Source organism: Anomaloglossus baeobatrachus, chromosome 7 (genome assembly GCF_048569485.1).
Source record: "Anomaloglossus baeobatrachus isolate aAnoBae1 chromosome 7, aAnoBae1.hap1, whole genome shotgun sequence".
NCBI classification, from domain to species: domain Eukaryota; kingdom Metazoa; phylum Chordata; class Amphibia; order Anura; family Aromobatidae; genus Anomaloglossus; species Anomaloglossus baeobatrachus.
Window position 1 is genome coordinate 241,426,310 of NC_134359.1, and position 15,934 is coordinate 241,442,243.

Consider the following 15,934-nt stretch of genomic DNA (forward strand, 5'->3'; position numbering starts at 1 on the left):
CAACCTTTCTTTTACTTGAGTCTTAACCTACTTTATCCAGCTCACCTCTCCTGGTCTAAGATGGCACAAATTTAACCCCTTCATGACCAAGGACATACTGGTACATCCCGGACTGTGTCTGTCTCCACACATGTCTGCTGATCTGACCTCCAATTCCGCCCGCACCTTTTAACCCCTTAGATCGCATTGACAAACTCTGTGTCACAGGTATGACATGGCAAACAGGAATGAGGGTACCTAGATTGGCCCTCAGACTAGGGGTCCTAAACTGTCCATTATTCTAGAGGTAGGCTTGATGGTAGCCAGGTCTGGACCACCAGCATAGCCCTAACTCCTGAACAGCCTTGATCTAACACCTCCTCTCCTTCAACTTCAGAGACAGCTGCGCCAGGAGTAAAGAATCCCACAAATACCGACAGACAGAGGAAAACCTAGGCTCAAACTCACTGCAAGCACACACAGGGAAAAAGACAATACATGCTCAGGGTGAAATAACATACAGGCAGGAAATAAACAAACAATAAGATTTCCATAGCACACCAAATAGCATACAACAGTTCACCTAGAAGTGGATCACCACGCACAAAGACCGATAACGCTGGAGCAAAGCTAGAGCTATCATCAGCATGTGTGGCTAGGTTCCACCATTTTCTGGAGTCGCCATGACATCTAGTGAATGAGGGGTACAACATTGCATGACACTCTGATAGCACAATCTAACATTCTCTGACAGAGATCACGCTGTTCCCCACCGCCATTGGCGGCCTCATGACACATTTTTACTGGGTGCCAATGCGCCGGCATGACAGTGTGGGGTCAGATAATGACCCATGTCGCAGTCATGACTCACTTCCTCTGAGAGCTGGTAGAGCGCTGGCACTCACATGAGATCAGCATTTCTGCTGTACAAAGCGATGATCAATCAGTGCACTCATAAAGTCCCCTAGTGGGACTAGTAAAATCAATAAAAAAAGTTTAAGAGTTAAAACCCCCCAAAATGAAAGGTTCAAATCACCCACCTTTTGCTCCATTAAAAATAAAACAAGAATTTTTTTTTAAAAAAAACATATTTGGTATTAATGAGCTCAGAAATGACCGATCTATTAAAATATAAAATCAATTAATCTCATTGGTACATGACGTAGAGAGAAAAAAAAATCCCAACGCCAAAATTATGGTTTCTTGGTCGCCGCAAAATTGCATTAAAATGGAGTAACAGGCGATCAAAACATCATATCTACAGAAAAATGCGATAACTGAAAGGTTCAGCTCAGGATGCAAAAAATAAGTCACACAGCCCCAGGTCCTGAAAAATGAGAACCCTATGGCTCTCAGAAAATGGTGACAAAAGCCCAATTCTTTTTTTGACAAATTTCTGAATTTTTCTTCACCACGTATGTAAAAGTAAAACTATACAAGTTTGGTATCTACGAACTTGTACTGACCTGAGGAATCACAATGCCAGGTCAGTTTTTCAAAATAGTGAACACGGTAAATTGAAATCCCCAAAAAACAATCATGTAATTGCACTTTTTTTGCTATTCACCGCACTTGGAATTTTTTTCCTATTTTCCAGTACAATATGGGGCAGAATGATGCAGTTCAAAATACAACTTGTCGCTCAAAAAACATGCCTTCATATGGCTATATTAATGGAAAAATGAAAAAGTTATGGCTCTCGGAAAAAGGGGAGGAAAAAACGGAAACAAAAATGGAAAATCGGCTGAGGGTGAAGGGGTCAAAGGATAGGTACGAACCAGCAGTTTTAGCTGATGAGAAGAGAACTCAGCCAAATATGGAGGCCGTCAACACCTCTAAAGGGGGCTTTACATGCTATGATATCGTTAATGTTTTGTCGTCCGGGTCAAGTTGTTAGTGACGCACATCCGGCGTCATTAACGATATCGCAGCGTGTGACACTGACCAGCGACCTTAAGCGACCTCAAAAATGGTGAAAATCGTTCACCATGGAGAGGTCGTCCCAAACTCAAAAATCGGTAAGGGTTGTTTATCCAGGTGGTTCATCGCTCATGCGGCAGAACACATCGCTATGTGCGACACCGCAGGAGCGAGGAACGTCTCCTTACCTGCCGCCGGCTGCAATGAGGAAGGAAGGAGGTGGGTGGGATGTTACGTCCTGCTCATCTCCGCCCCTCCGCTTTGATTGGCCGGCCGCTTAGTGACGTTGCGGTGACGTCTCTGTGATGCCGAACGTCCCTCCCCCTTGAAGCAGGGATTGTTCGGCAGTCACAGCGCCGCCGCCGACCAGGTAAGTATGTGTGACGCTGCCGTAGCGATAATGTTCGCTACGGCAGCGATCACAAACAATCGCATGCGCGACAGGGGCGGGTACTTACACGCTCGCTATCGCTACATATTGCTAGCGATATCGCTACCGTGTAAAGCCCCCTTAAATGTATCCTACAAAGAAACAAAAATGTCTAATAAAATAGGTTAAAGTCCCATCAAATAAAAGGTCACTTTGTTATGGCTGGAGAGCACACACAAAATGGCCAAATTGTGCACTAAGTACCTTCGCTTTATAAGTATTTTGTCGACACGTTACAGACCTTAACAACCTGGACCAATTATCTTGTATGAGAAATTCAGCATTGTCGTGCAGCATTTAACTCATAGGTCTCCAACTCTTACACAATATTGGGATGTCTATTACCATACTTGAACATTTCTACTAGCATATATTGCACCAAATAAACGATATATGATAAATAGGGAGTGGCGCAGTTGAACTAAGAACACTAAAGATTTGGCACAAATGATGCATTTTTTTTTCTTTTATGAGTGAGGGTCAGTTGTTTTTTTTATTAGGGGATCTATTGCATGTTTTTTTGGATGGGTTCACTATCTCTGTTGTGATGTATGGGTTGCTGTATTTTCTTAATCAAATACTTTTTCTTGGACTTGTGCCATGGCTTCAAGAGGTTGGCCACTACTTTTACATTCATGGGCTATCCATAGGATAGGTCATCAATGTCTTATGGGCAGAGCTCCGACACTGATCAACTGCCTCATCCTCTGATAGCAGGCGCAGATGGGTACTGCACATCTGCCTCCCATTCAAATCAATAGGAGGCAGATGTGCAGTACCTGGCGGTGGCGTGCTATTAAAAGACGGAGTAGCTCGGAAACTGAGCATTTCTGGCTGCCTGCTGCCGCTGCCAGCACCATAAGCAGCTGGTCGGCGGGGGTGCCGGATGTTGGACCCAGGCCGATAAGACATTGATGACTGTGAGAGAATAAACTCCATTTTGTTCTCATTATGTGCATCTTGTCTTATAACTAATGATGTCATAGGTGTGGCACCCTGTCCCGGTGAGTGTCCCCGCATCCCCACGTTCTCATGCCTCAGCGAGGGCGCCATTCTCCCCACCTCACCTGCGGGTCCGTGCGTCCCATTCCTGCTCCGAGGTCTGCTACAGCATCATCCTGCTCCCAGGTCTTGCGCAGACCTTCTGGGAGTGCCCATAGGATGTGAGTGTGGTCACAATCCCTTTCTTAAAGGATTGGCATCCTATTTTCCCAGAAGTCACCTCTGAGGTCAGCAATCACCATAAGGGTATTTAAAGAACTCTCACATTATGAGAGGAACCTGCAAAGTATGGGAGGGACCTGAACAACTTTGTCTATCCGTAGTGTGTTGCTAGTTCTCAGGTCCTGTACCTGTTACTGTGTCTAGTACCACTTCTCCTGTCCTAGTACCAATTTCTTGTACCAGCTAATGTGTCTCTCCCTAGAGCCTGATACTATCACCACCTCCATGCTGCCACATCTGAGTCACCACCTCTGTGCCGCCACATATGAGCCACCACCTTCATTCTACCACATCCAGGATACCACGTCCTGTTGCCTCATCAGTGATTCCTATCCATATGAGCCGATACCACTGATCCTGGCAGTTGTGCATTTAGGCTCCCTGGGGCTTTGCCTGACAGTTTCTGAATATGGGTTAAGTTGAGGTTAGCTCCTCTAGGGGAGTCCAGTGTGTGGCCCAGTGGGTCCACTCCCGGACGCTAGCCACTCTTTGGCGATCAAAACAATAGGGTTCATCTAACACTGATGGGCAGGAAAGTTTCACATTTCTGTTCATGCTCCTGTGGCGCCCCTGAGGCTTCCGTCGCCACAGGAACATTGCACCCCAGCCAGAGGTGTGATGTCCCATCCTGGGTAAGGAAAGGAGTAAATGCCGGTCCATAGGTACATTTGCACTACACCCATTGTTAGGTACACACAGGGACCGGGGATAGTGGCAGCCACCCCCCATGCTGCATGCTGGAGGGGCCGTAAGACCAATCCCTGCTCCCATAGGGTAGAGCTTAGCAACTGGGTAGGTGGGAGGAGGCAGCCGAGAGTAGAGTAGAAAGAGGAAGGTCAAGTTTAGTCAGATAGAGTTTGCAGAGAGAGGAGGGAGTGAGAAGTTGGAGAGCTGAGAGAAGAGAGAAGAGTAGTGCTCTAGTCAATCAGGAGCAAGAAGAAGAAAGTGACGCTTCCTGGTGAAGACCCTGGGACCCAGCTAGGTCCAGGTGACACCACGGCCGAGAAATACAGAAGGGATTCCAGGGCCACTGAACCGCTTTCAAGCACAGGGCCTGTTCCACAGAACAATCAAGTGGAGGGATCAAGCTGCACACAGGGGACGGTCCCTAGAAACTGGAGGAAGAGAAGTCAATTCCAAAGGTAAAAATCAAGGTCCAGGGTGGCTGCAAGCGCCCAGGGCCACAGCCCACAGCAGAACCTCTGGAAAGGGGGTAGAATACCCACTAGGCAAGCCCCTGGCCCGGAGGCTGTAGTGGAGGCCAAGCCAGGTTCATCCAGCAAAGGCAAGGCTTAGAAGTCAGCTGAAGAAAGGAACACAATAGAGGGGTGCACCGGCTTTTATTCCCAGATCTACCCGGGATCAGTGGAGGTCCCTGACAGGGGATTCCAGCACACCAGTGGGCAACCGGACAGCTGCCGTGTTAAACAACCATCGTGAGTAAACATCTTGAAACTGCACCCCCTGCTGTTGTCTCTGTTATTTCACTGCATAGACTTCCATCACTACATCGACACTTACAAGCACCAACTGTTGCCCCGGGGCACCGCTCCACCTGTGGGGAGCAGGACCACCCAAGCTGCCATTCCATCAACCCCGGCGTCACGAATATAAACTTTAATCACCCCCAACACTGAAGCCATATTAATTGACTCCCGCCAGGGTCACGGAGTCGGGCCCCGCCACCACTGACGACCCCCGGACTAGTCCGGCCCGGCACCGGGTGTCCCATAGCCCTGGGGTGTGCGAGTCACTCCTACCGCTCTTATTGATGCATAATTCAGAGGGACCTTAGCCTTTGTCTGTAACACTATATAAACTGGTCACATCTAATATATAAAGCTGAGTGTATGTGTGTATGTATGTGTGTATGTCCGCTAAAGGAATCCGCACCATTGCATTTACAATCACGAAATTTTGCACAGGTAACGTCAGAGACTATGTTTGGACGGGAAAATTTAACCCCGCACTTTACAGTTAGTCTCCAAAATCCTGCCTCCATTAATCTGAATGGAGGTGGGAGCTAGTGGCTATTAATAGCAACTGTCAGTGGTTGCTATAGGAACAAAATAAACTGTTAGTAAAAAAGCCAATGTGTAAGGTAATAAGATGGGGAGACGGATAGAGAGAGAGACAGAAAAAGAGACAGACAGACAGAGACACAGACAGAGACAGACGGGGAAAGAGACAGAGAGATAGAGACAGACAGGCGGGGAAAGAGACAGATGGGGAAAGAGACAGCCGGGCAAAGAGACAGCCCTGGAAAGAGACAGCCCGGCAAAGAGACAGCCGGGCAAAGAGACAGCCGGGCAAAGAGACAGCCGGACAAAGAGACATACGGGCAAAGAGACATACGGGGAAAGAGACATACGGGGAAAGAGACAGACGGGGAAAGAGACAGCCCTGGAAGGAGACAGATGGGGAATGAGACAGACAGAGAGACACAGACAGACACAGAGAAAGAGAGAGACACAGAGATAGAGACACAGAGATAGACAGACAGACAGATACAGAGACAGACAGAGAAAATGATACAGACAGAGACAGACACACAGAGACAGACAGACAGAGACCGATAGAAACTCGAAGAGAGATAGTTACTATCCCGGGTAACGCCCGGGTACTACAGCTAGTGCACTAATAAAAGAGAATTCTTGAGTACATCATACTAACCGTGTGTGCTGTATTGATTTCCCCGAGCGCTCGTAAAACAAGTCTTATTAATTTGGAGCTCAAGAGGCATAAAAGGAGTGTATTTCACTTAAATGACCTATCGTAAGAATAGGACATCAATGTAAAAGTCACGGACAACCCCTTTAAGGATAACCATTTTAATTAAAGAAAATATTTGTCTGCATGTGTGTACATACATATAGCTCCCTATCTCACATACAAAAATAACTCTGCTTCTGTCTCTTTATAAATATGACTTGCACGATCCCAACAGTTTTGTTCTTTTTTAATCAATTCCACAAATATGAGAAAAAGAGTAGGATGTTTGCAATAATAGGAACGTCACATTACAAAACCTTTGCCACATCTTTTGATATAGCGACACATTTATAAGTGTCCTTCCTGAATTGGCTTTGGAGATGATTTTCAAGGAAATGTTGTGACGTTATCTGAATTTTTATGAGCTAATATATAGATATTCTGTATTGCTTTCTTTCCTTTCAATCATAGAATGTTATATCATGTACCACTTCCCAGATATAAACATTTGTACAAATCTTCACCACGTTGTCACATATGGGTCAATGAAGGGATCTTGCAGACAAAAGGAAATTCACGGTTGCAGCTGTTGTCATTCCATGAACGTAAAGCTGGTGAAGAAAAACAGATAATATGATTAAAAAATGATGTAAAGTATATTTTTTAATATTATAAGACATATTGTGCTACACACAAGTTGTGGTATTATGGAGATCACTGGATAGATAGATATCTTATTGATATGTAAATGATGGAAACAACATTTTCCCATCTTAATTTATTCAGTATCGTTTATGAGCATTGAAATCCCCGCACTGAGGTTATTAATGAATGTCTGAGGAACGTTCTGCCGCTGAATGCATTTGGGCAAATCATCAAGATCCACTGCTAGCAGCTCCCTTTGCATTTGCCAACCAATGATGTCCCAGATGTGCTCAATGGGAGATAAGTCCGGAGATGCTGCTGAGCGCACACACTGCTCATAGTAGAATTAGCAACATGCGGCTTTGCGTTCTTGTGTTGAAAAATGGGACCTGTGACACTCTGGGGAAATGGTCGTACCACTGGTTCGATGAACAAATCAATGTTTCGCCGAGCTATTAGTGTACCTGGAAGGAAGACTAGAGAGGTCCGGCTACCGTACATTGACACCTCACACCATAATCTCAGGAGAGGGACTGGTCTGACCTTCCCTCATGAAGGACTATTCATGGCATTGTCCACGTGATCTCCAGATTAATCTGTAGTGAGGTGGTAGCATGAGGTCAAAGGAAACCTGTAGCTGGATATTTGGTTCACATTGGAGCCATTTTTCAACATGACATAGCCAAGTATGTTGTTCATGCTCCTGTGAGCAGCCTGTGTCACCTAAACATACTACCATGGCCTACGGCGTCTCTGGACTTGTCTCCCATTAAGCACGACTGGGATATCATTAGTCGGTGATTGAAAAGGAAGCTGCCAGCAGTGGATCTTGATTATATTCTGGCCAAGTTCATTCATTGTGGCAGACCATTCCTCCGACAACCAATAATGATCTCATTAATAGCAACCAAGGTGAGTAAGTGCTGGGATTTCTCAATGTTCTCATATTCAATACTGAATATATTGAGATGTTTTGATAATGTTGCTTACCCCAAGTCCTAGCTTTAAAGAGAACCTGTCACTTACCATTAATAAAGATAGAGACCTCTGCACTGAAAGGATGATAAAGAAAGGATCTTGATGCAATAAGTGAATTTTTATTTTGATACGGCAAGAAAAGGTACAACATTTTGATCAATAGCGGTGTTTGTCAAGGGCATAATAATCAGATTAGCATAGAAAGCCAGCAAAATTATCAAAAGGATAATTGGGGGTGTAGGAGAGCCGGGTCATGGGTTGTATAACCATTAGGTCCTTGATAAACACCATTGTTGATCGAAACATTGGACCTTTTCTTGCCGGATCAAAGTAAAACTTCACTTACTTCATCTAGATCCTTTCTTTGTCGTCCTTTTTGGTGCAGAGGTCTCTATCTTTATTAATGGCAAGTGACAGGTTCTCTTTAAAGCTATGACTTGGGGTAAGCAACATTTTCAAAACATCTCAATATATTCAGTATTGAGTATGAGAACATTGAGAAATCCCGCCACTTACTCACCTTGGTTGCTATTAATGAGGTCATTATTGGTTGTCTGAGAAATGTTCTACCACAATGAATGAACTTGACCAGGATATCATCAAGATCCACTGCTGGCAGCTTCCTTTTCAATCGCCGACTAATGATATCCCAGTCATGCTATCTTCATCGCCGACTAATGATATCCCAGTCATGCTATCTTCATCGCCGACTAATGATATCCCAGGTCTCTATCTTCATTCAATCAGAACTTTCCTTAACTGCTCCATGTACTTTTAAAGGAGCAGTAATACTGGTTTTCTCTTCATAACATACCATTAATAAGTCCTTGATTTATCTAGTCTTAAGTGCCGCTGTTCCCTTAATTTTGGCCTTTTTTTGGTTTATTTTTTCTTATTCTTGCACCTTTTCATTTCTAAAACTGGCTTCTTCTTCCTTGATTGTACGTCGTTTATTAGTACCAAGGGAACGTGTTCGAGATCCGTGTGTTGAGGATCATGCCCACTTGGCTAACAAGACCACATATAGTTATAGGGAATAGGAAACTATACCTTAAAGGTGGAAAATCTCAGGACCAATAAACAACAACAAATTCAGAAGAACAGTGGCATTTAGACTATGTAAAAAAAAAAATTATGGGAATTGACAGGTACTCTTTAAATATTCTAGCCAAGTTAGAGTGGCCTGTTGGTGCCCTCAAAGTCGCCTCGCAACCCCAGTTATGTTCTCAAAAACATTATTAGAAATTAGCATTAATTTGCTTAATCCTAATATTTATAATTATGTGGCAGTGCAGTATAATGATGTGCCTGGCCATGGGAGGACTCCCAACGAGCGGCACAAAACAGCAGGAACACCAGAGTAGTGTCATGCCGGGTGAGGGGAGGACCCCCGGCGAGTGACGTAACACAAAGGGTACACAAAGAAAACTATACACAGGTGGGCCCTCACACTAAGGAGAGGGGAGGAGAGTCACTACCTAGCACTCCCCTGAGGCTGAACTCCCCCTGGTTAGTGAAGGCCAAGGAGATACTAGCCTCACTGCTACAATAAGACAACACAAAGTAGGTAAGACAAAAGATCACTAGGTGTGAAAAGACACAACAACAAGATCTTCTAGGTTTCCTTAGTAAGAAACTTCACAGCTGCAATAGAAACAACACCACAACTGTGCAGCGACAATCTCCTTGATCTTGGTCAGCATAAGTATGAACTATAGCCGGCATAGGGAGGAGTGAGGAGTAAATATTTATAGCAGAAGGGAGAGGCTGCAGGTGAAGTTACAACTACCTTTTATATCACTGCAGGATAGACATGAACCTTACCCCTTCAGTGCCGGATGGGATTAAATATTCTCCAACACAGGGTAAATGGTAAGTGGCACTGAATAGATTTGTGATTCACAATGTGCTGTGACCTTCTGATCCTAGATCCCTTCAAGATCAAATCAGGCCATGCCACATTCATGACTCGCAGTCCACTCATTACCCCTTGCTCTTTCCTTTGCACAGCGTATTATCCCCCCCCCCAAAAAAAAAATGGAAACACTTTTAACATGTCATAGCAGCAAAGTAGCAAAATGTTTGATAGGTGGGGTTGCTAAGACATTCACCAATCAATAATTTTAAGAGGAAATATCTCGGAATGGCAGGATTAGCTAAAAATGGGCTCAATTGAAAGTTTAGGACATTATTACTTGTCAAAGGATTTTCTGAAAGTGCTGTTACTTTTTTACAAACTTAGATCTGTAGTACTATGAGCCTCATTAAGGTGTGTCTGGATTTCCATATACATTCACCTTTGGGTGTGTCTCATTTGATGTAATGGTGTCTGTTTGCTTGATACATGGTCAGTGTGTGGAGGTTGTTATGCCTCTGAAGGGAATCTCAGAGAGAGAGTACTTGTTTGTCTTGATCGGGGGGGGGGGGGGGTAGAAATTGCTGAGAACCCCAAGGGGATACTTTTAGGAAGGATTTGTAAACTAACCTGTACGTTGTGTATCACAAGTGAATCGGACTTCTATTTACTGTTTTGCACTAGGTGAGATATTTGGTGACTAAGGCTGCTTTCACACATCCGGCTTTTGCAATGCGGCACAATCCGGCACTTTGCAGGAAAACCGCAACTGTTTTTTTTTGCTGCCGGTTGCGGTTTTCCTGCATAGACTTTAATTAGTGCCGCATTGTGCCGCATGGGCTTGCGTTCGGTCCGGCTTTTGCCGCATGCGGCAGATTTAGCCGATGCGGCGGCCGGATGGAACGTTCCCTGGCACGTTTTTTGCTCCGGCAAAAAAAACCGCATCGCGCCGCATCCAGCCGATGCGGCGCTTTTCCCAATGCATCCCTATGGATGCCGGATGCGGCGCGATGCGGCAAAAACCGCATCCGGCCGCCGCATGCGGTTTTTGCCACTGCGCATGCTCAGTAGCATGCCGCAAGCGGCAAAAACCGGACCGGCCGCATGTAAAAAACTTATGCAAAGGATGCGGTGTTTTCACCGCATCCGTTGCATAGGCTTCACAGCCGGATTGAGCCGCAGAGCTCAAGCCGGATGTGTGAAAGTAGCCTAACAAGGTTTCTGAACATTTATAGAGAGCCCGTTGAACTAAAAGGTATAGGAAAGTGAAAAAGATGAAACTTTCTCCATCTAAGTTATATCACAAAAAATATGTCCACAAGTACTACTGATTTATGCTATAAGAACAATACCGTACATAGCGGTCCGAATCACTGCACAAAGATTGTAATTTGATTATTCAACATTTCGTATATCTCTTTTGAGCTTTCAGACTATGTAACTGTCTGCCGCATTATGTTTTAATGGTTGATTCACAAAAAAAATCAACGAAGGTTAGAATTTCTTTCTTGAAAAATATAATATCATAGGTTCTTGATATTAGATTCTCTGATGGGACATTGATCCAGGGAATTAGTATGATTAATGTACATGGAGGAGCGAAGGAATTTTTCCTCTAATATGGGACAATTCACAACTACCTCATGGGATTTTTGTCTTCTTTTAGATCAACATGGACTCATGTCTACTTTCAACTTTAAAACGATGTAACTTGTAATCAATATACAGAATCTCATTAGGGGGAAAATCATAACATCCCTAATTACATAAAGTTGTTGGAAAAGCAAAACGGGAACTATTTTGACAATGGAAGTGAATTGCAAAGATGTTATAGATGTCAAAATTAGAATCATTTGCGAGAAAAAGCTTTTGTTTGGACAATGCCGATATGGTTTTATATTTTGGGGGGCTTTTTTTTAGAAATGAAAATGAAGACATAAAAATCAACTGATACATGAAAAATGACATACTTATGTAACCTAATAATGGTCTTTATTGTTTGAATAGTAACAAAAACTCCAGTGACACATGGGTTTCAACATATTTAGTCCAACTTCTAAAGGACTGTCCTTATGCAAACATAATCTGACATGACCTAATAAATGTGAGTCATTGTCTGCAGCATTATTGACGTGACATCAGCAATGCAGACAATAACAGACATCGGAAGCAGGGGCAAAGACTCAATACTGGACCCGGGGAGGGTGAGCAAAGCACAATTTGTTTATTTATAAAAAACAAATTCTAGCTATGGAAGCAGTGTTTTCTAAAACTGGGAAACCCTTTTAAGTTAAAAGAATTAGTAATACATACTGCATCTGCTTTAGTCCCATCACCCGTCCTATTAGTAGTGTCTGGTATTGCAGCTCAGAATTTGAGCTGCAATTGACATGAATTGACAAGCTCCACTTGACCTCAGGGTATTTCATTAAACTCAGTGACCCCACCTGAGGTGTTTTTTTGTATTTTATTTCGCATAAAGCATTTTGTTGTTGTTTATGTTTATTTACTTTCACTTATAGATTAGTAATGTGGGGTCTCATAGATGCCTCCTATCTATCTGTAATCTATCTATAATCTGGGACTTATTGGCAGCTGTGAGCTGCGATTAACCCTTTATAACCCCAATTGCCGCCACACTAGGGCTATCGGGAAGAGCCGGTTAAGGTGCTGGGACTGTCACATCTAATGGATGCCGCAATTCCAGACGACTGCAGGCTGCTATTTTTTGGCTGGGGTGGCCCAATAAGCATTGGTCTCCCCAGCCTGAGAATACCAGCCCCTAGCTGTCGGGCTTTATCATGGCTGGCCATCAAAATTGGGGAGGACCGAGCTCCAGTTTTTTAAATTATTTATTTAAATAATTTAAAACAAAAGCAGCATGCAGTTTCTCCTATTTTTATACTCAGCCAAGATAAGCGCACACCTGGGGGATTCAGAATGTAGCCATATGCTTTATCTGTGCTGGGTTTCATAATATACGAGGCTGCTAAGCCAATTATTTTTTATTTATTTTTACTGTACGATATAGACCCGCAGACAGGGTTTGTGATTGGAAGCGTTAGACATGCTGTCACTCAGGGTGGGGGTGTGTCTAGCTGCAACCAATCACAGACGCTGGTGGGTGGGAAAAGCAGCACATATACAATGAAGGTAATGAACAGCCCCGAAAGTAAATGATTTACAGCGAGAGCAGTTACAGCCGTGCCAGAGTCTCAATAAGTATAGCGTGCTCATTTTATTGTTTTTTCTTTATTTTTACTTTTTTATATTACCTGAGTGCCAGATCCGGATCATTACCCAGAATTCCCTGAGAATTCCAGGCCCAGGCTTGGCACTCGGGTACCTTTGAACCCGTGCGGGTCCAGACTTTTACAGTCTGGGTCCGCCCATCACTACTTATAACTTGATGTTATAAAACCGATATCTATATTGTTTCTAATCATTAAAGGGAATCTGTCAGCAGGTTTTTTATATGTAATCTGAGATCAGCATGATGTAGGTGCTGAAACCCTAATTCCAAAGCTGTGTCACTTACTAATCTGTGATTTGCTGTTTCAATAAATCAGAAATTATCACTAATGAACTAGCTGGCTCGTGTTTCATGGTCCAACCATATCTCCACCACTGATTAACAGTTTTCTGCCAATGTGTATTGTAGCTGCTAATCAGTGGTATGGTCGGGGTTATACACAGCTCAGAATTCTGAGCCCTGCTATGATTCTATCATATCTGCTACAAACAGTAAACTAAGTGATACATGGCTGCAATCATGGTCTCTACCCCTACATCATGCTGCTTTCAGATTACATAGCAAAAACCTGCTGACAGATTCCTTTTAAAAAATAATTATTTTCACCTGAAAAGAGCAATTAAATTCCATGATGCCGTGATCTGATCATTACGGTCCTTCTCTAACCTTCTGCTATGCTGAAGACACCAGAATACCACAAGCCTGGCTATGACAAATTAATATCACTCTCTTAATAGAGCTTGTATGAATGAGTAAAAAAAAAAATAAAAATGGACACCATTCCAGGAATCTGACGAGAGGTATGCAAATGAGTAACCTTTAGATGAAATATGCTAATTGGGAAGTGTCATACATCCACCCTCAGATGCAGATTGCACTGGCACAGACACATAATGTCACCCTCTACAATAACAGGATTAGAAAGCTGACGGCTGTAGTGTTATAGAATATCATCCAGTGGCACACAATGCAGAAGGGGAAGACAGCCCGCCAGATAATGATCTATTGCTGTCATCCTCCACAATGAGAACGCATCCTTCCTCTGCTCTGTAGGGGAAGGGTTAATAAACGCTCACTGCGGTGCGGTGGGGTGGGGAGGGTGGACTGCTTTAGGTGTACATTGATTACATATGTGCAGACTGCATGACCTGCTATTAGGTTGACAAGTGACATTTTCTGCATTAAGATTTATCGGTGGTAAACTAAGACAGATGTTGCTTTACAGGGGACGAACGGCATTTACACCACTTATGTTTTAACGCATCTAGGTCTGCCGGTAGACGAGACGTTGATTTAACTCAGAAGTCATGAAAATTAAATTAAACTTCACTAGAAATTCTAGCTCATTACAGGTCATGTCTACTTTCACTACCAGTTTTTTTGATGCTCCAAACTGGCTCGGACTGGCCCACCGGAGAGCAGGAGAATTCCCAGGTGGGCCCCTCTGATGGAGTGGACAGAGCAGGATTCGACCCCTTTACATTATTCACGATGTACAGAAAAAAGGAGCATCTCATCATTCACTCAACATTTACCCAGTGCATTATTCCATAGACGTACAGATAAATATGTAAATGAAGCTAATGTAATATTTGCATGTAGCTGAACAGTGACCCCCCCCATAGTCAGTGTTACTGGTGGGGCTTGATAGCTCAATCCGACACTGGCTCCAAAGCATTTGAAATGCAAAAATAATTAGATATTGGTTCTAATAAAAATCTCCTTTCATGTTTTAGAGATTTCTGAGAATATCTTTAATTAAATTTTTTCTATTGACCTCTTTTACAAGGCACATCACTTCCATACTTCCGACATGACCAACTTCCCAGTTCCTGAAAGTGCAATTAAATGCTGGGGCTCTGTCTGATCCTGGCATTACTGCTGTGAGAGAAGACAAGCCATTTTGTTCTTATAGAAACCATCTTGTCTTATAACTGAATGATGTCATAGGGCTCAGCTAACACTGATGAGCGGGGAAGTTTCACATTTCTACACACACCCCTGCGGCTCTTATTGGTGCATATGTGTCGCCCAGGGAAGGGGGTACTCGGTCCCGGGCGGTTGCAATTGGAAATGTCACTCTGGTGGTCGTTCCTTGGTCCCGTGCTCTGGGGCTTCTCTTGTAAAAGGGGAATTAAAGTAGGGGTGAAAGTTAGTGTACATGATGCCACCTGCTGGTTGCGGTTAAGAGTGTAGAACTGCCGCTGCTGAATGTGGGTACTCCCAGGGCTGGTGGTGGTTGCAGCAATTATGTTGGGCCCTCCACAGGTAGAACCGTGCCTGGGAGATGTGAAGGGCAATAACAGAGACCACACAAAGTTGTAACGCAGGGTAGCATGGTGTCTCAGTGGTTAGCACTGCAACCTTGCAGCGCTGGGGTCCTGGGTTCAAATCCCGCCAAGGACACTATCTGCAAGGATTGTATGTTGTGAAGTATGAAGTATGTTCTCCCCGTGTTTGCGTGGGTTTCCTCCGGGTACTCCGGTTTCCTCCCACACTCCAAACACATACAGACAGGGAGTCTAGATTGTGAGCCCCAATGGGGACAGTGTTACCATTGTATGTAAAGCGCTGTGGAATTAACAGCGCTATATAAATGAATAAATATTACTATTATTATAATGAACAGTCACTACTTACTCCGACCCAGGGATGACTGGTTCAGGTCCCATGGAGTATCAGTGCCAATGTAGTGACCCAGGTTGCTCTGTCCCCGGTACTCTCTGTTGGTTGGGTCCCCGTAGCATAGAACGTTTAGGGCCCAACTGTCCCTTTTGGGGTACCAGTCTCCTTCTCTGTACGGCGGGCAGTGCGGACCCTGTGGGGAGGTAAGTGTCCGAACCCTGATCGTAGTTTACTGCTGATGCCCCCTGATTATTTGGTTGGATGAAGTCCATGAAGGTGTCCTCACCATGCGGGTTATTATAAAGCCGTGTAG

General features: G+C 44.0%; 1 protein-coding gene across 1 annotated transcript in view; it reads right to left on the reverse strand.

Moving 5' to 3' along the window:
• Positions 1–4,883: 4,883 nt before the first annotated feature.
• CLEC19A (C-type lectin domain containing 19A) overlaps positions 4,884–15,934 on the reverse strand; it is a 52,493-nt gene continuing 41,442 nt past the window's right edge. The window contains exon 5 of the mRNA XM_075319127.1: positions 4,884–6,876. Coding sequence (XP_075175242.1) covers positions 6,797–6,876 — 80 coding nt within the window. The 3' untranslated portion in view covers positions 4,884–6,796. The remainder of the gene's footprint in view (positions 6,877–15,934) is intronic.